Here is an 18,920-nt window from a genome sequence, read left to right as displayed (position 1 = left end):
ATATTTGTGGGGTTTTTGATAACTTATTTTTTCTTTAAATAATGACCTAGTAGTTTCATTATAAAAATTTGAAAGCAGAACCAAACCTAACCTAAACCTATTGAGGGATATTATATTTACCAATATGTTTGTAACTCAAAATATTTTAAGATATATTTTCATGTTAATGTGCACAAATTTAAAACCAATTAAATCTCTTGTGAACTTATAATTTTAAGAAGAACATATCTATATATATATATTTATATACTGAACTTGTATACTGCGTGCAAAGGACTGAAGGATGTGGGCAAAGTTTGAAGTCGATAACTTTCAAACTGAGAGATTAGTTCACATAGAAAAAGACCGACAGACGACCGATCCTCTACAATAGTATAAAGTTTTTTAATAAAACAAAAATTCCAAATTTTTTTATATATATTTCTTCTACGATATACAAAGGGCACTTTCTGTTTATGTTGAAAACATTTCGAAAATGGTTCTTATTTTCCCTGTTTCCGCTGTATTATTTCCTCCTTGAGCGTCCTTATGCGATCCCTCTCAGCCCGGAGGCTCTCCGCTTGACCTCTGAGATCGCTAGTGAAGTCGGTGAACATGTTCAGCATGGCGTTAAGTAACTCAGCGTTGTCAGGAGCCGCACTACCGGAGGCATTGGGACTTTGGCTTTCACTGGGAGCAGACTCCTGCGCCTGGACAGGCACTCGAACCTCCGAGGTCGTGGTCTGGCGACTACTATGGCTGGAAGAAGAGCTTTGCGAGATCTCCCTGGTGGAAATATGCTGCTCAATCAACTTGGTTGTGTCCACCATGTGCTGGACGCGCTTAAACTGCGACTTCAGATTAGCAATCTCGTTCAGCTTCTGCTGTAGGTAACTGGCCGTCTCCTCCTTGTCCTCGTCGCTGGCGGAGGTCTCCTCTTGCTTTGGTTCTGGGCTTTCTGATACAACTGGATCAGCGGGAGGTGAATGAGTTGCATCTGCCTGAGTTGGGGCTTCCTCTTGTGCGGCTGCTGGTTCCTGGAGCGGGACGGCCTCACCAGCTGCCTCCCGGACTTGTTGACGCTGCGCATTCAGGCGGGTTAACTCGGCTGCGCGGGTTCGGAGGGTCTCCATCTCCAGCAGCAGTTGCCTGTGCTCCTCCTGCATTTCCTGAAGCTGCCGATTGGAGGCTGCCAGACGCTTGAAAGTGAAATACATTAAATGATTGACACTTTATTTACGAAAAATATGGGTAGATAATACTATTTGGTTAGAGCATCAGAAATATCAGTAACATATTTTATAACATTATAATTGAACGTTTTATTTAGTATTTTATGCTTACCTCGCTTAGGGCGGCATTGTCCCCCGCCTGGGGTCTGTTCAACTCGTTGACCATCTTTGAAAAGCCTGCAGAAAACAGAGAATATTTTCATTACAAATGTATGTACATATATTGCGTGCATACAGACACACACTCCCAATGAAACATTGGCTATAAATAAATCCTTCTTTGTTCAATTTACTTTTCAGTTGCAATTGTGTCAAACACGATTCTCATTCTGATGGGTGCCAGAACTTGGCAGAGCAGGAAAACTTGTGAAACTTACACAGCGGAAAGACAAATATTTTACCTTAAAAATTTCCTTTTGTATAAAAATATGTATATTCCACCCGCTAAATAGGGCTGTTTGCCGCGAGATGCCAAAGCTCCAACTGAAACGCTGCGCCGAAAACAAAAATATTTTCAAACGATCGTGTCTATATGTAGAACTTTGAATTTCGTTGAGCAGGCGGCAAGCGTTTCAATAATGATGTGGGTGGCTGTGAAAGCATAATTTTTTCTATAAAAACAGAGTGATAGGAACATCAGAAAATGAAAAAATATGAATTTTAATCTGCCAAAAACTTAAATGCGAAGTTGTGGAATTTTCTCGTAATTTTCATTCATAGCAAGACACAGCTATCGAGAACGAGAACGAGTCTAAAATGAGTCACTAAGGTATTATTATCAGTATTCAGAGTAAAATAAGTTTTATGTAAATAATATCATAGCACATAACTTGAAGCATTCTTTTTTAAAAAATTCACATAATAGTAGCATCCTTAGTTCAAGATACTGTTTATTTTAGATTACTATTCATTAGTGTGCTTCCTTAAAATGTTTCCATAAAAGACGGCACTATCTTTCGAGAATTAATATGTTCACTGTGTTAGGCAGTGATATGGAGATAAGAGTAGGTAAGTAGGTTGAGTGAAGGAATCTTATATTCAGAGGTAGAATATCGAAGCTTGCTACCAGTACTTGCCTTTGAGAAGCGATGATGAGTAGGTGTTGGTCGAGCAATAGCGTCAAATACAAGGAAAAACTAACATTTCTCTTTTAGGGCGATTTATTTTACTATGCATGATATGTGCCCTGTGGACCGCAAGGACAGAAAGCTTAGATGGCGCCACATCCACTGAAGATATTGAAACTACTGCACCCGATGAAGATATTGAAATCAATGCCCCAACTGCATCCGATGAAGAGGACGACAATAATAATCCTTTGATCTTGGGAAACCTTAGTCTGTGCCAGAATGTGGTCGACAATGTATTTCTGCCTTTTGTGGGCGATTGCAACAAGTACTATCTGTGTCGATGTGAGTGACCAAAAAATCTGTACCAACCCATATTGAATTGTTTTAATCTTCCAGCCGGGCAAGCCATTGAGCTGCGGTGCGAATGGCCCTATGAGTTCGATGCCGCCACTCAGAGCTGTGTGAGTCCTGGAAAGGCGAATTGCCTGCCCACCTGCAAGGCCTTTCATTTCAGTACTTTTAGCTACCAGCGCACTTGCACCAAGTACGTGCTCTGTTACTACGGACATCCTGTGCTGAGGGAGTGTCAGGACGATCTCCAGTATAATCCTAAGACAGATCGCTGCGACTTCCCCCAGAACGTGGACTGCGTCGAGTCCGAGTGCTCTATCTACTTCAATGCCTACCATCTGCGCTACGTGCCCAGCAAAAGTTCCTGTGAAAAGTACTTTCTTTGCGGCAACGGAATTCCCAGGGCACAGACGTGTTCCACAGGCCTACATTTTAGCACCAAGTGCAATTGCTGCGACATTCCTTCGAACTCCAACTGCCAGTTGAAGAGCCCTAGTTCTACTAGAAGTAATTGGTTCAAAGATATTCTCCAAATTCTACAGATACCCGCTCAACGAAGGCTAAACTATCAACCAGTTTCCCCCAAGCCGTCCGAAGTGGTCTGTCCCCCAGAGGGCGTTCACTTTTATGTCCACGAGACACGTCCGGACGCCTACCACTACTGTGCAATGGGTCACGGCCTGGTTCTAGAGTGTTCGCCGGGATTGTGGTTCGATCTTGCGGTAAAAGAGTGCCGTGAACCTAAAAACGTGGGACACCAAAATTAATAAATCAGAGCCTTGAATTTATAACGTCATGTTTTTGGTTGCACTGGGTAATGATATCTAAAGCTAAACTCATTTGGTGAGTCAGAAAGTCAGAGAGGGAATACATAAAATTGTTAAACAAATATTATAATGAATTACTTTTCACTAAAATATATAGTCTGCCATATTTTATTTAATATATATAGAATATATTCTATGGTATATATTTATTTTAGAATAGACTAATGATCGGCTCTCAAGTGAAAAGAGTTCATATTGTTGTCGGAATTAAAAGGCAAATAAATGTGCTGGCAAATGCAGATATTTATTATTAAAACTTGGCACCTTCAAGCTAAGGCAGACGGCATTCGCTGATCTGAGCATCGAACACCAGGCCGGGAGTACAGTCCAGGGTAACACCGCGTCCGTTCAGGCAGTAGTAGTAGGCGTCCTGCCGCTTTTCGTGGGCTATAAAGTGGGCCCCCTCCGCAGGACAGTCGATAGTGGCCCTCCGTGGAGGAGCGCGGGCGAAGGGTAGAATGTTGCGCTTGAGGGTTTCCACCTGGTGGCAGAAGATGATTCCTTAATACCTTTTTCGATCAATTGCCACCTTCAAAACTTACCTCGCACTCGACATTCGAGGGATAGTCACAGCTGTCGGTTTTATTGTTAAACTGTAGGCCAGAAGTGCAGTTCTGGGCTATGGGAAGACCATCCATGCATATGTAGTACTTGTCGCAGCGCGCCTTGCTGGCTGCGTAGACGATTGCCTGGGGATTGTTCTGACGGATGCATAGGTTCTCGGCGCAATCCACGTACTGGGGGTAGTCGCACCGGTCGGTCTGGTCGTTGTACTGAAGATCTTCGGCGCATTGTCGGATCACTGGGGTATTGTCGAAGCAGAGAACGTACTTGTCGCAGGTGCGGGCATAGCCGAACGAGGACAGACCCCGGCCCTTGCACGACTGGATGCACTCAGTCTCCATCAACTCCGCGCACTCTTGAGTGCGAGCGTCGAAGAAGTACCCATTGGGACACGACCGAGGAACGGCCACCTCCTCTGATAATAAAGGATTATAAATAAGACAATTGAGAGAAGAAAATGGACGAACTTACCCATGCAAAGGTAGTACTCGCTGCAGTTGCTCACATGCGGCACAAAGAGATTATTAGCCACATTCTCACAGATATTAACATCGGCTCCTGCAGCGATTCCAATAAGGACCAGAAGTGGGAGGACTCGGAGGTGCACCACTGCAGGATAGAGGATTAGGTCTCGGCCCTCTGAGGTCTTCATACTTACTCTTTCAGTCGAGTGTCAGCAGCCAACTATCGTCTGGGCCACGAATCATTACCATTTATACCATGTGACTCCATTGGCCAAAAAGTTGACTTCCTGAGAAGGAACATCTTATCAGATGGGGGATGTGGGTTTTTTGTGCTGTAATTAGCCTGGAACGAATTCATTTCATTCAAATTGGTCGCAAGATAGTGACAACGAACAAGTTCCAATCTGAAGAGGGCCGTAATGAGAGGGATCCTCTAGAAAGATAACTAAGCGCCACATTAGGAAACACGTGTACTGATGAGCTGCCGATTGGTCTCTAGAGATTCCTTGTAATTGGTACAATGTAACGATTAGATTGCCACTTTCACATCGAGGGTATCTCCAATTGCAATCAATAAGAATGTTATGTCTTATGTCCCAATTATTTTATGCCTTTATGTCTTGCTAGATTAATTTCCATACCTCTCAAAATGTATTTAATATCCGTGATTTCTTGGAAGTGGAATATCTACCCAATTTCAAATGTTGTACTCCCCTGAGAACAGACTATACATATATGTATGTATAGTAAGTACTATTATTATCGCATGCCTTGCCGCAGACAAATTAAAAGTAAGCACACCGGAAGAAATTAATATTAATATAAAATTTTTTTTAGAAGAAGAGGAGAAGGCTATATACGAGTTTCAAGACTTTATGGTATCCTGAACTCCTCCCGGTTCCGCCAAATCAGAGGCTATATCGTGCTATTTTTTCTGCGTGTATGTTGAACATCTAGTTTTCAGAGCAAAGTCGTGTGCCGGAGTCTGGCTGATAAGAGAAAGGCAAGAACTCATTAAGCGGTTTCAAAAAGAACAGATATAAATGGGTTATTTTCCAGACTGTGGCCAAACAGTTGATGGCACGCTGCGCACTATCCAGGAGTAAGTAGGGCTGGCAAAAGGTATTCCCTATGATTTTTCAAATCTCGACAATTGTGCAGTGAATTGGCGGACCACCTTGTTTTTCCTTCTGACTTTACTAGCGGTGTATAGTGCCAGGAGCGAGGATGACCTGGTGGTGGCTCCTGCGCCTGACGATGATACCGATGGCGAAGTCATCGAAGATCCGTACGACATGTACAATAATACCCAGATCAATGTTTGCCGCAACGTCGCCGATGGTGTTTACCTTCCCTATGTGGGGGACTGCGCGAAGTACATCGAGTGCCGGAGTAAGTGAAACGGGTGTTAAGCCAAGTATATAATGCCATGCACGCTCCTAAGTTGTTTTATTCGATGTGGGTGGTTAGCCCTGCAAAGTATGCAACAGTAATGGAGCATTATATATGATGGTAAACGTATGTCAGTATGCATATTCATCATTTTGAGCCGAAGGTACTGCTTTATAGCTTTTAAAATTTAAAAGATATGAAGATTTAAGGTCTGTTGATCGTAAGAATTATGTCCTTAATATGGGAACATATGTGTAGGTGATGAACCGCAGCTGATATGCCTTATATGAGTAATATTTCCTTCCAAGTGAGTTGTTATATATTTCAAGGATGATAGTCATTGACCAATATGTAGATTGCAGCCCTTGAGGAAACAGCTCCACTGCTGCTAGATACTATGGTAGATTAGACATAAAAGTTGTTAACCATCCCACAATACTTACTTATTTAGACGGCACCATACATGAAATCGGTAGCTGTCAGGAAAATGAGGAGAACTCACCCTACCTTTGCCAGGATCCGGCGCTACCATGCGAAATAGGCTTCGACCCTGTGTTCCAGGTGTGCACCTGGAGAAGCGAGGTACAGTGCTTACCCACTTGTGAGTCATTCGCGCTGAGCAGCTTCTGCTACGATAACACCTGCACCAAATACGTTCTCTGCTACTACGGACGTCCAGTGCTCCGGGAGTGCCACGACAACCTCCAGTACAATAATGCCACTGATCGTTGCGACTTTCCCCAGTACGTGGACTGCGTGGCCAACGACTGCTCGGCCACCAACCAGCCGGAGAATATAATTTACCTCGCCAGCAAGGCTTCCTGCAACAAGTATTTCGTCTGCTCCAACGGCCGGCCCTGGGAACAGGAGTGCGCTCCTGGATTGGCCTACAATCCTGCTTGCGAGTGCTGCGACTTCGAGGAGAACGTGAATTGCTCGGTGAGTTGGGCACTGTTACAGTCCATATTAAATACCCAATCAATGCGATATAATTAAAGGTCTATTTTAAACAAAGTTAAGACCCTTAATTAATTTAATATTTTGTTTCTGTTTATTTTAATTAATAACATTTCTTGCAGATCAATGCAAAGGTCAGGAACATTAAGCCTTACTCCCGTTCTCCGTTGCGCCGCGCGGACGTAACTTGCCCACAAGAAGGAGTATATTTCTACCCACATAAATCGCGCAAAGACGCCTACTACTACTGCGTTGATGGACGTGGTGTTACTCTCGACTGCACACCAGGACTATATTACGATCCCAAGGTTCAGGATTGTCGCGAGCTCCAAAACATTGGCCTCTAAATATAAAAAGAAAATAAACACTAAAACCAAATAACATTTTTGTTGAAAAATATTTATTAAACCGTCTTTTTTTATTTTCTTCAATTCTTTTAATAAAAATTGTATACAAATTTAAATTTTGAGCTCAGCTCGTGCAAAAAGGACTGCCAGTTTATAGACTCTATAATGACGTAATTGAACTGTCCGAAATCCAAAAAGTAATGGTGCCCATTGCATAATGCCCAAACATTATGAAAATGTTTTCCCAGCCCTGTTCGACATCAGATATCATCAGCGATCCAACCTGGGATCTAGTAAGCATATAGTGGGATCTTGTGAGGAGTGTGTACGTGTATTTGATTGTTTTTGAAAAAAATTTAATATTAAATTAAATTTAACTATTGGAAACAATTTTCATATTAAATTTTAATTTTATCACATGTACATAAGGTTGTACTTACTTAAAGGTTGGATAAAGAGGGCATCAATTATCTCCATTATCAATATGGTTTAAAAAAATGCCGTATTGAAACAGTTTCCAACTTTGCCAAATTTTTAGTATTTCCCCTCTTGGCTCATATTTGATCCTCTTTGGCCCTATCCATTGGTACTTTAATAGGACACCATATGCAATTTTGGCTCTCTTAAGCTTTGGGCAAAGTGCTCTAGATACTTTCTGTACTCGCCAACTGCAGATCAGTGGTTTCCCAAAATCGACCACTATTGTCCAAGGTCTTCTTTTCCCACATGCCCCACTGAGAAACCTATAAGACTGGCACCCACCGGAAGTGAAACCTTCACCATTGTTTCCATCAAAAAGGTTTGTGTTGAGGTGTTGAGGAAGTTCCTTGGGGAACTCTCCACCTGGGGAATTCTTGCAAAAAACTCCTCCCACTGGGTAGGGAATTTCCCGAGGAATTCTTGCAAAGAAACGATAGGTAAGGTGCTAGGTATTCTTTGCAAAGTACTCATAAAAGAACTCTTTGGTTATTTTTTGTAAAAAAATCCCTAGGAAGTTCTTCAAGACATTTCGAAAAAAAACTTTGACGAGCTAAGCTATCAAGGAATTGCGCGTAGATTGTGATTGACAATAATATGACTCTACAAAGTTTCATGTATCAATCCATTTCTAATTATTATCAAATCCCCATTTAAAAAAAAAATAAATATAACATTTTATATTAAAAAAAATAAATAAATAAAAAGTAAACATAAAGAAAACTCATAATATATATATCATTTAATTGTTCGAGATTTTCTGATACTGCAGGGCACGTGTACGGGTAACGTCGAGTATGAGTACTGGAATGATATTCAAGACCCTATCACCGTGGTTGTAGATGGTTATATAGAGAGATTAGGAAGAATAGCCATTTCCAAATTATTCCTCGATAGATCCTTCTAGTTCCAACTGATCCTTGTGTGTTCATAGAATATATATATTATATAAGGTTCATCTGAAATTTAGAATCTAAATATTTACCTTAGGTTGCATCAGAAGAAATTGTAACTCGGCGCAAAGTTTCCCGCCCCAATATCCTCAGAAGAGCTCTACTTTCACAGTGTAGGACATATTAATTCTGATGGCATCCCATTCATCCGGACTGCCAATGCTTCATGAGAGAACAAAACTATCATATCGGAGATTTTAAAATATATAGTTAAATTAGTCACTCACAGTGTGGTCGAGGCTAGAGCAGTGCCCTTTCGATTAATATTTCCATCGAGGGCGATGCGTCTTCTGTCGCAGTTGGTCGCCAAAGTGGGCACCAGGTACATCACCTTCTGATGGCTAGATCCCGGATTTACGGAGAAGCCCATGCTGGTCTCCGTGCTGGTGATCGTGCTGCAAAACTTACTCTTTGAAAAAAGCATCTCATTGATGTGCTGCTGCATCATGACCTTGACCTTCTTAACCACCTTTTGGGAGCAGTTGCGTACACAGATGCTAACGGCGATTTTCTCTCCATGGGGACCCCCAGCTTGAGCTCGCCCTGCCAGAAGTTTCTGTAAACAGTGGTTGGCGGTTATAGCCCTCTTCGGTCGGAGCGTACTGCACCTTGCGAACGACCTGCTTGATGGTGCTGCGGTGATGCGACTGGACGCAGTCGCTGGACAAGGGGAACATTTTCACGAAGTACTGGATGCCACAGGGTTTACTCTCATCGCTGCCTCGATGCTGAAGCACCACAGAGGGCGATGAGTTGGGCTGTATATGCATCACAAAGGGATAAGAGTTCAAGTCGAGATTATCCAGCTGAATTGATCAGCTGAATGTCCTTCTCGTCCGCCGGGTACACCTGCTGGGAGTCAAAAATTTTCTTCACATCATCATCTCGCATGTAACGACAGTTGCAAATCAGCTGTGCTATTATGCGAAATTTGTTCTGGCGAACGAACTCAGGGGCCACCTTCACGACACCATCTGCAAATAGATGCCAATCAATTGAATGCCCAAAGCCAGATCCTCCTTTAGATATCTCCGTTTCAAGTAAATAAATTTTGGGCAACCGCCTTGGATTACCTACCGATGCGATTATTAAAATTCTTCTCGCTCATAGATAGAGTAATCATTTTGTCTGAGGAAGACTTCATTAACATCTTGGCCGATACTCCGCTGGTTTATTAATAATCGCTGAAAATAAGAGTAAAAAGTTATTTTTTAAATATTACGGAGAAGAAGAGTTAGAGTGTTGCTTAGATTGATAACTATAATGCGAAATAATTTGTTGATTACCTTGGTTTCATTACTAACCATACAACATACTCATGCACAAATGACAGGCAGCCCCAGCAGACCCCAGAGGGAGTCTTACCACTAACCATACCAGTGATGCCAATTTGTCCTTTAGGACAGATCTGTCCTATTTTTATAGCTTCATCCGGAAAAAAATGAAAATCATCCTCATACCTGAAATCTGTCGTTTTTTATATTTTTCATCCGGAATCTGTCCTTTTATTTAAATCTAATATTAATTTTTACAAAAAGGACTCTATTATGCCTATTTTAAATATATTTTCAATACATTCTGAGATTAAAAGCAAAATAATTTTACAATATTCCAATATTCACCTAATAAATTGGGAAAATATTAAAAATACTTCTAAATTTTAGTCGGAAGTGAAGAGGTATAGGGATACCCCTATGAGGACCTCGTGAATTTTGCTCTCAGCCTACTTTTATTGCCATGGTCAAATGCTGAGGTAGAGACAGTTTTTAGCCAAGTAAACTTGATGAAAACAAAAATTAGGAACCGTTTAGAGGTAGATACATTAAATGACATTTTGGCAATCAGGTCATAATTATAACTTGCGTAAAAAGTATCTCCAATTGATTGGCTTCATGGCTATTTATGAGGACACACCTTCGGGGGCCTGTTGCAAGAAACTTTTACCTCAATTTTCGTCCAAATTTCACTTCATAAAAAAGAAATAAAAAAAATAAAGTAATTATTTAAATAAACTTTGCATTGCGAATAAAGCCATCACTACGACTATGTATACTATATTATTTTCCGCCGAACATTCGTGGCAATTATGCTAGTGCGAGACAATAATGCCATCTTAATTCCATTTCCAATCCAAAGTAAAATTTACCGGTTGGCGCCAGTCTCAGTCCAATTTACATATTCTCATGGTAGTGTGGCCATAGCTTGGCAAAGTACTTTCCGCTCACTTTCAAAAACCAGTGTCAGTGTGGGAAAACACCTGTTTTTTAAACGCATTTTCACAAGCCCTGGTAAAATTTTCCTGATTTTAAATTGTTAAAGCAAAAATGGCATTTCCTTGGCAGAGACGAAAACCAATTCATCCTCCCGCAGACCTTCCAGAATGCACCAAACGATGCTATTGTTTTTTCACCAGCAGCATTGTTGTTGTTCTGTGGCGACAGAGAGCTTTCGTTGAAGCTTTCTGTGCTTTTCTACAACAACAAAAGAACACGGCTGAATATACAGAAAACAAAAACAAAACGCTTTCTGCCTCGTTCGCCCACTTTACACTGCCCGAAAATCTTTGTCTTTCAAACATAGTTATTAGTTCTTAATTAATTAATAATCGTTCCAAGAAAATTCATATTTTAAAATTACCATTACCATTACCATTAAAATTACCAACTACCATTTTCATTGAAAGTTTCTGCGAGAACGCCGACATTTTTTCCAGTTCGGCACTGATGAAAACACCGTGAGCCGAGGGGGGCCAAAGAGTCTCTGCCAAATCCGTGAAAGTGAAAACGAGCACGGTGCTTGGCCAGCTGCATTCACAATTCAGTTGGCTTTGAGTCCTTGCTACATTCGTATCGAATTCGGGTCCGGAATCGGAGTTGCATCCCCGTCCTTCCACTGCCAGTCTATTCACGGAAGGCTGAGCAGATACAGTAGCGAGGAACTTGCAATTTAAAGCGAATTCAAGGGTCCGTGGGAGTTTGAAGCCAGATTTGACGGAAATATTGACTTCTCGCGTGGCTCCGCTACTTGCAAAGTGAGCTGGCTGGTCCTGTCGGGTCGGGTGAGCGCCCAAGGACTCCTGCCAGAGCTGCAAAAACATCGCCAGCCAGAGACAATATGTGTGCAATCGCAAAAAACGTGACAGCAACGTGCCAATAGGCGAAGGCATTGAAAAGCTGAAAGAAAAGTATTCGGACATCCTAAGAAAATACTGCAGGTAAACGAGGTCCAACAATCAGGTGCTGAATTGACATGCACTTGAAAACAACCCACCAGCTATCAAACGCATACATACAGGCATATTTATATAAAATCTTTGTATGTATTGTGTACATATGTCGTCTATGTAGTGCATATGTACTTAATACATACAGTTATTGCATCGCATTGCTCATACGCAGCGTACGCCATCAAGTGGGCAGGGATTTTTTCATTCTTGTGGCTTGGACGAGGAGACAGAAATTCTATTCTGCCTGCCAGGCAGTCAGCCAGCCAGCCAGCCAGCCCGCCAGTGCTCGGTCCCCGGGCCCTTACTCTTTATTCAGATTTAATCGCCAGCCCGGCCACCCCTCCACTGCAGTCTCGCGAACGAAACAAACTCACTTCCCGCCAACCAGCAAGGCATGGCAGAGCGAACGGCGAAGAGCAGGAGCGGCACAAAGGTTAACAGCGAAAGCAGCAAGTGAGAGTAAAATGGGGATGATGGGCGCGCTTTAAAGTTTACAAATTCTGTTTTGTTTTGGCATCTTTTTTCGATGACGCATAGATGGCTGGCGGCCTGGAGCAAACATTTACGAAGCGATCGGGCATAGCATGAAAAGCAATTTTTCGGACATCCGCCCAAATAAAATAAATAATACAAATTTCCGCGATTCCATTTGTCTAGGCAACGTTTATGTGATTATATTCCCAAAAAACCAACAGCCATTGGCTCAAACGCATTTTATGCAATCGAAAAATCAGAATCTAATCACTTATTCAAAGTTCCCTATCAATTTTATTTATAAATATGCTTGTGCGTATATCCCGACACATTCAGCTTTATCTTTTCACGTTGAAATAGTTTTTTCCGTAAGGAATTCGGCTCAAGCAAAAGTAAGCATTTTGGGCGCACGGCTTTCAGCTGTTTCCGTGGTGTAGCGGTTATCACATCTGCCTAACACGCAGAAGGCCCCCGGTTCGATCCCGGGCGGAAACAGGATGATTAATTTTTTTTCTTTTTCACAGGAGAGAAATATTTATCTTTTAAATAGGTAACATGTTAATCGATGTTAAAGTGAATATTGAAATAAAATTCAGAAAAGTGTTATAGTTTTTTGGGAGTCTCATAGTTTTTATAGTTTTATAGGACGTTCTATTATGAAAACTATTAAATTATTATATAGGGCGTAAGTGTTATACTTTTTTAAATGTAAGGAGGTTTTACGATATTATTTCATTGAAAAAATATATGTATATATTTAAAATTTAAATTTTAAATAAAGTTAAGCCTTCAGGTTTAAAATTATATTTGTTACAACTCTATTTCAAAAGCAACCTACAAAATACCATGTCTGAAAATTTTTCAGTGAAACATAACTAGAAAAATAACTAATAAAATAATTAATAACTAATAAAGGTCTCAAACTTATCTCTATTTACAAAATATCTTCACATTATTATTTTTGATTATTTAGTTAATTTTATTTAGTATTATTTTAATAAATTTTAAAACAGCCAAGTTATTACATTAATTTTGTTAACATTTAAGATGAGGACGAGAAATTTAACTTTTAGTACAACTATTTTTTAATCAAACATTTCGCGTTACCCATCTGACTCCCAAATAAATGTCACCGGTAATAATATATGCTACAAAATGCAGTCAATTTTATTATTAAAAGGCAATAATTTTAAGAATTGAAAGTTAAAAAAATATACAAAAAAATTAATCATCCTGTTTCCGCCCGGGATCGAACCGGGGGCCTTCTGCGTGTTAGGCAGATGTGATAACCGCTACACCACGGAAACAGCTGAAAGCATGCACACTCCGAGGGTACCTTCAGCCACATAGCCGACAAGCAATAGGCCAAAAATATTAAACTGGTTCGTTCAGTGAATAAAATTTGAAAGTCTTGTCAGTCTATTTAAAGGGCAACTATTTCAAGGCGGCCGAGTGGTTGGGCAGTTTGTTGTTGATGGTCAATGGGTGTCGGGGCGGGGCTGATAAAAGAATTATATTGGATTTCATGCTAGGGGTCCCGAGAAAATTGGCCCCTGTGAGCAGTGTTTATTTAATTGGTATTTTGTTTATGATTTCCATTACTCTATCTTTTGATTAACAGAAGCGAATTGCATGCGGGCTCCGACAAAAACTTGACCACTATCGGGGCAGAGTTGAACCTCCTGAATGGCATCGAAGTGGTCGAGGGACACAAAGGATTCTCATCGAACCGAGGGTAGCAAGGGTTTCATCTCAAACGAAATGGGAGTGGCGCCAAGCGAGAAATGAAAACGAAATGAACCTATCAAAAGGTTGTCAAAATGTCTCGTTTAAATATTTTTATTGCTCTGGCTTGAGCTTGGGTATTTATTTGCACTCTGCGCTCAGTTCTTTTCTCTGTGTCTTCATTGTGTTGTGTAACTCGGCTCCTCTCGAAAACGTACACAGTCGTTGAACTTTGAACCTGCTGCCAGATCGGGAAAGTTCCCGAATTAAAGCGATTTTATTATTCGAAGACTTTAATGAAATTTCTTGGACCATGTTTACCCAGAGTGTTTTTTTTTGTTCCACAATCCTGAAGCCTGGGTGATTATTTAAAAAATTGTTTTTCCATCGGTGGGCTGTTTGGCATTTCTAGTGATTGGCTAATACCGCAGCGACCACAAAGCAACTACCATCCCGGGGCAAGTTCAACGCCCAGCTAAGCCAGTTGGGGACCAAACATGCATAAACAAACGCCCGGCACAATGGAGCCCTTCGTGGCTTTGGTGGGAAATTTCTCTCAGCGGAGAGTGTGACGAACTAACGTCATAATCCTTTAATAGTTCTTGAACCCGTGGTACTTCTCTACCATTTAAATTCTTTACCTTTAGTTCCATTTAATATAGGACATATTTTATGTATTTTTGTAAATACGTTATGGAAAAAAATAGATTTATGTTTCCTCTTCTTTGCTATTAATTTATAAATAATGTTATTATGATGCTCGATCTAATTCTTAATAAACATTTTACATTCTCAGCCCAAGAATCCGAAAAAGATTTTCAAAAAGTATACTCCAGGCTGGAGTCCCCAGCAACAAATAGTACAAATATTTATGGGATTTTTGCACAAGTTCTTGTGTCTTTGTTTAAAAAAACCTATAAAAAATGAAATGACAGCAAAATCTACCTTTTTCATGGTTTCTTTCCTGTCTCTCTGTCTTAGAGGACTCTTTGTGTGCGAATTGGTATGAATTTGGTGTTTTTGGGTCCTGCGGCTGCCAATGACACGGGAAGTGAAAGCGTTCAACGAATGTTTTCCTCCTTTGGCGGGTTCCTTGACCAGGCAGGGAGTTGCCCAAACAACCTTTGTCCCTTGTTGCACTTTCGAAAGGGGAGGCACGACGAGGGTTGAAGCGCCAGACCACAAGGACCAGAGTGATTGTTTCCAAACAAGGAAGGCGACCGAGGCACGGCAGCATCAGAGAAGGCGACGCTCACGCTTCCTGTTGAAGCTTTTCGGGAAACAAACAGAGTAAAGTGCGAGTTTGGATGACTTTCTTCCGTCTGGCAGACACAAAGCCAAATGAGTCAGATGGGCTTTGTCTAGTCGAGGGGTGCCTCATCCTACCGCCGCACGGCTTGAACTTCAAATAAGTTTGCTGCACGTATTACTGTTGTCTGTCTGACTGTGAATGCACCGAAAAATCTCATTGATAGGAAACACTTTTTAAAAAGTTAACCATTATGACTATGACCTGCAGGTTGCCCCAAGCGACTGTCTATAGCTGCCAAATAAATAATCCTTATCTGGCGAACATTACCATTTGAAGTTCCTTAAAAAATAAAATAAATAAAAGACCTTTTTTGGAGTTTATATTATAAGTTCATCTATTTAGTAAATATTGATGACGAATATTTAACGCCTTGCAGGAGGATTCGCGATGCATTTCTGGATTGACAAGCGCTCGCAGCAGTGCGGGTTCGGGCGCTCCCGAGTGGCGGCCTCCCTTTCGCACGCCGGAGGAGGTCTCAGCTACGCCCACCCGCCAAGGCGAAGCAAGACCACCAGTTGCAGCAGCCAGCCCGCAGTGCACCGCGCCCTGCCCCAGACTCCCTACGATCTCCACCAGCCGGGCACAAGCCGCCAGTCCCAGTATGGCAACAATAACTTACTCCACAGCCAGCAGCAGAACCTGTTGCAACAACATTCCAGCACCAGCACCAGCAACAACAACAATGCCAGCATGGGCAGCAGCCATTTGACGACCACCGGAACAGCCACTGCCAGTAACAACAACAACGCCAGCGGAACCGCATCCTCTGCCGCTGTCCTCACAGGCAGCGGAACCATCATTCCCCTCGTGACACGTGGCTCGCACCACCACACGCACAGCACGCGACACCAGCCAAGGAGCCAGCAACAATTGGTGCAGCAACATTCGCTCCAACAGCTGCAGCAGCAACACCAGCCCTACCAACACTACAGCTACCACCACCCACAGTTTGGCAACATGGCGGTGCCTGTGAGGCAGCATCAGCAGCCGTTGCCACCGCAGCAGCCACATTCCGGCAACGTTTATGCGTGAGTGTCCTTGGGCGTATTGCTTATAGTACCTACTTTAAAGTACCGACCCACTAATATTTCTGATTCCCCTCAGGGACGATGCCTACAGCACCTACCATCACGCCCCCTCTCACCAGCAGCACAATAGCAACTACATCAGCAGCGCCAGCAGCAACACTCGACAATCAAATGCCGCGTATGCCACGCCCCGTCGCCACAACTCTAACAGCAATATGCGACATCCTGCCACCGTGGCAGTATCGCCGACTCCAGCATCTGCACCGATCGGGTCGAGCGGATCGACGGCAATTGCCCAAAACGTGCCGCAGACGACGCACAGCAATCAGTTGCAGCAGCAGCACCACGCCTTGCTCCAGCACGCGGACTCCCAGCTACTGCCCAGCCACCTGAAGTGCGGCATGTGCGCCTCTCTGGTCCTGGCCTCGGTTTTCGTGGCGGGAACCAAGTTCTACTTCGACCACCAAGGCACCGGCCTGGAGGTGGTAATCTTCTGCGCCTTCTCGGCCACCTTCTTCCTGGCCGCCTGCCTGGTCAGTCTTTGCCGCATCCCCAAAGGCTTGCTCTCCAGCTCGGGCCGCGCTGAGGGTCGAGCGGCAGTGTGCCACAGCCGCGGCATCCCGGGGGCGAGACGTGGGTCAGGTGAGGATGGGACCCCAGCGGCCGGCTGCTTGTTGGAGATGAGCGACGTGCGGTATCTGGAGGAGCGGCAGGGGGTCTCTGGGGACCCTGCGGTGGCCGCGGCTGGTCCGCCTCCCTACCATATAGCCATCTTGCTGCCGGAGCAGACGTCAGGGGCGTTGGGGAAACAGCTGCCGCTGGACGAGTCGCCTCCCCCGTCCTACGACAAGATTCTCGTCTAGGCTCCGCGGAAAGTCGGGATAGTAGATACCCAATGCCAAATACTCTTGCTCAGTATTTTTCTAAAAGAATATCACATTTTGTATGAACATTTACACGGCATAGTTATATATCAGGAATACATATACGCATACACGAATATTTAATTTTAAGCTCCGAGTAAAATATTTACACTTCTAAGCTCCGAACTAGATTCCAGTCACTCTCCCACTTGACCCGAACACGTCTTCTTCTACTGTCATTTTTGTTCTGTGATATGCTCAAGAGATCAATATTCATAAGCTATAATGACCGTACTTTGAACCATTAGCGACGACAAGCAAGCCAATGCAACGAGAAATAAACTTAGACTAACAAACAGGAGTAATCGCATTAACAGCATTAGAGGATACCTAAGAATCAAATAAACAAATCATAGGCGCATTCAACTACCAAGCCGAATGCTATATATTATGTGAATGAAATACATATTCAATAAAACGATTAACAAGAAAATTACAAAAGTAAGCTTGTTGTTTTTTTCTTTAAATATATAAACTATTATATTCTTTAAAATAACAGAAAACATATTTTATACGGTAATTCACACCAGTACCTCCTAAATAGTTTCAGTATCAATATTAAAATCAGTTACATCAATTTTTTTTATCTACCTAAATGCTTTTTGTTTTTTAATTCAGTATATTTTATTTTTTTACTTTCTTAACTTAAATTATTTTTCTTGACTGGTTTCAGCATGGTAATAAATTCAGTTAAATATTTTAAAACTTTGTTCAATCATTCATCCGCGTTTTAAAATATACGAAAACTGGCTTGGTTCAAAGTTATTTTATAAAATAAACTCCTGTTTATACCCGCACAGTGAAGGACACATAGTATGGAAAAAGGGCATAATGTATATACAAGAATAATAGATATATTCTTTATCAGGATCACCTCCTGAGCCGATATGCGCATGTTTCTCAGTTTTAAAGCTATCAACTTTAAACCATCCAAATCGAATCAAATCTACCTAATTTGATAAGGATCGTTCGATTATATCATATAGCTGTCATATAACTGCTTTATAGGCAATGACATAGTTTTGGAGTTTTTTAAGCTAGAAAATTGGGACTTTGGGCTAGAAGATTTTTCAACTTTCATAAGGACTATGTACAATAGCTGCCATAGACCTCAACTAGCGGAAATGACACAAGCTTGGTATTTTTTAAGATGCTTGGGACTTCTTCAAACATTTGTTTTTAAATTAATTTAATAGTGAAATTGTCAAAGGGATCGGCCAACTTATAAGCATATATGCACTTAACTTAACCGCAAGGTTAGCTTTCCTTCCTTGTTAATTATAATATTATAATCTATTGAGAGTGGTGAAAACTGGTAAAAGCTGGGATCTAGAGGTCTAAACAAATATTGATCCCGTGCTGTTTTCAAAAGCCCTTTTTATTGGGAATGGATTTTAAAATTTGTATTTTAAAATTCCACTACTTTAGCAGTTAGGAAACCACTAAAGGGAAATTGTGAGATCTTAACTTGAGTTCTTTATAAAAGAAACAGTAGGAACAGTTTACAAATCACAGCATGCAAAATACAAAATATAATTAAAAACATACATTTTTAGAGATAGAGTGGCTGCTGGTATGATATTATCTCAAAAATGTGCCAACGTACGACCTTGACATAT

At 41.8% G+C, this 18,920-nt stretch overlaps 5 protein-coding genes and 2 non-coding genes across 7 annotated transcripts; 3 read left to right on the top strand and 4 right to left on the bottom strand.

The window, feature by feature from the left end:
• Positions 1–399: 399 nt before the first annotated feature.
• LOC6506126 (translation initiation factor IF-2) lies at positions 400–1,737 on the bottom strand. The gene is made up of 3 exons (XM_014909148.3): positions 1,613–1,737; positions 1,324–1,388; positions 400–1,178 (listed from the first exon to the last, which is right to left on the bottom strand). Exons 2-3 carry the CDS (start codon positions 1,375–1,377, stop codon positions 483–485), a joined length of 750 nt encoding a protein of 249 aa, XP_014764634.1. The 5' UTR covers positions 1,378–1,388; positions 1,613–1,737; the 3' UTR covers positions 400–482.
• A 21-nt stretch (positions 1,738–1,758) lies between these two features.
• On the top strand, positions 1,759–7,235 carry LOC6493818. Its single transcript, XM_001958463.4, has 7 exons — positions 1,759–2,219; positions 2,366–2,623; positions 2,678–3,391; positions 5,485–5,589; positions 5,649–5,879; positions 6,331–6,818; positions 6,959–7,235. Exons 1-7 carry the CDS (start codon positions 2,180–2,182, stop codon positions 7,181–7,183), a joined length of 2,061 nt encoding a protein of 686 aa, XP_001958499.3. The 5' UTR covers positions 1,759–2,179; the 3' UTR covers positions 7,184–7,235.
• Positions 3,683–4,750, bottom strand: LOC6506125 (protein obstructor-E). Its single transcript, XM_001958462.4, has 4 exons — positions 4,682–4,750; positions 4,495–4,632; positions 4,002–4,438; positions 3,683–3,940 (listed from the first exon to the last, which is right to left on the bottom strand). Coding segments are annotated over exons 1-4 (786 nt in total). The 5' UTR covers positions 4,683–4,750; the 3' UTR covers positions 3,683–3,730.
• Positions 7,236–8,702: 1,467 nt separating the features above from the next.
• On the bottom strand, positions 8,703–9,383 carry LOC6506124 (phosrestin-2-like). The gene is made up of 3 exons (XM_032453618.1): positions 9,222–9,383; positions 8,841–9,169; positions 8,703–8,775 (listed from the first exon to the last, which is right to left on the bottom strand). Exons 1-3 carry the CDS (start codon positions 9,381–9,383, stop codon positions 8,703–8,705), a joined length of 564 nt encoding a protein of 187 aa, XP_032309509.1.
• Positions 9,384–11,386: 2,003 nt separating this feature from the next.
• Positions 11,387–17,746, top strand: LOC6493819 (protein kinase 4). Its single transcript, XM_001958465.4, has 3 exons — positions 11,387–11,827; positions 15,727–16,378; positions 16,455–17,746. The coding sequence occupies exons 2-3, from the start codon at positions 15,738–15,740 to the stop codon at positions 17,239–17,241; spliced, it is 1,428 nt and encodes a 475-aa protein (XP_001958501.1). The 5' UTR covers positions 11,387–11,827; positions 15,727–15,737; the 3' UTR covers positions 17,242–17,746.
• Positions 12,736–12,808, top strand: Trnav-aac. Its single transcript has one exon. It is a non-coding gene; the product is annotated as a tRNA-Val (tRNA).
• Trnav-aac lies at positions 13,548–13,620 on the bottom strand. Its single transcript has one exon. It is a non-coding gene; the product is annotated as a tRNA-Val (tRNA).
• Positions 17,747–18,920: the final 1,174 nt, after the last annotated feature.

The sequence above is a fragment of the Drosophila ananassae genome, chromosome 2R, assembly GCF_017639315.1.
Source record: "Drosophila ananassae strain 14024-0371.13 chromosome 2R, ASM1763931v2, whole genome shotgun sequence".
NCBI classification, from domain to species: domain Eukaryota; kingdom Metazoa; phylum Arthropoda; class Insecta; order Diptera; family Drosophilidae; genus Drosophila; species Drosophila ananassae.
This window is presented reverse-complemented; position numbering and strand designations above follow the sequence as displayed.

Bases quoted from the DNA above. Each gene is read 5' to 3' on its own strand.
- LOC6506126 (XM_014909148.3), bottom strand. From the start codon at position 1,377: ATGGTCAACGAGTTGAACAGACCCCAGGCGGGGGACAATGCCGCCCTA. The intron at 1,179-1,323 runs GTAAGCATAAAA...TTCACTTTCAAG, and splicing joins ACAATGCCGCCCTAAGCGAG to CGTCTGGCAGCCTCCAATCG.
- LOC6493818 (XM_001958463.4), top strand. From the start codon at position 2,180: ATGTTCACTGTGTTAGGCAGTGATATGGAGATAAGAGTAG. The intron at 2,220-2,365 runs GTAAGTAGGTTG...TTTCTCTTTTAG, and splicing joins TGATATGGAGATAAGAGTAG to GGCGATTTATTTTACTATGC. The intron at 2,624-2,677 runs GTGAGTGACCAA...TTAATCTTCCAG, and splicing joins CAAGTACTATCTGTGTCGAT to CCGGGCAAGCCATTGAGCTG.
- LOC6506125 (XM_001958462.4), bottom strand. The intron at 4,439-4,494 runs GTAAGTTCGTCC...CTTTATTATCAG, and splicing joins CGAGTACTACCTTTGCATGG to AGGAGGTGGCCGTTCCTCGG. The intron at 3,941-4,001 runs GTAAGTTTTGAA...TTCTGCCACCAG, and splicing joins CCTCGAATGTCGAGTGCGAG to GTGGAAACCCTCAAGCGCAA.
- LOC6506124 (XM_032453618.1), bottom strand. From the start codon at position 9,383: ATGCATATACAGCCCAACTCATCGCCCTCTGTGGTGCTTCAGCATCGA. The intron at 9,170-9,221 runs GTGCAGTACGCT...CACTGTTTACAG, and splicing joins TCAAGCAGGTCGTTCGCAAG to AAACTTCTGGCAGGGCGAGC. The intron at 8,776-8,840 runs GTGAGTGACTAA...TCTCTCATGAAG, and splicing joins GCTCTAGCCTCGACCACACT to CATTGGCAGTCCGGATGAAT.
- LOC6493819 (XM_001958465.4), top strand. From the start codon at position 15,738: ATGCATTTCTGGATTGACAAGCGCTCGCAGCAGTGCGGGTTCGGGCGC. The intron at 16,379-16,454 runs GTGAGTGTCCTT...GATTCCCCTCAG, and splicing joins CATTCCGGCAACGTTTATGC to GGACGATGCCTACAGCACCT.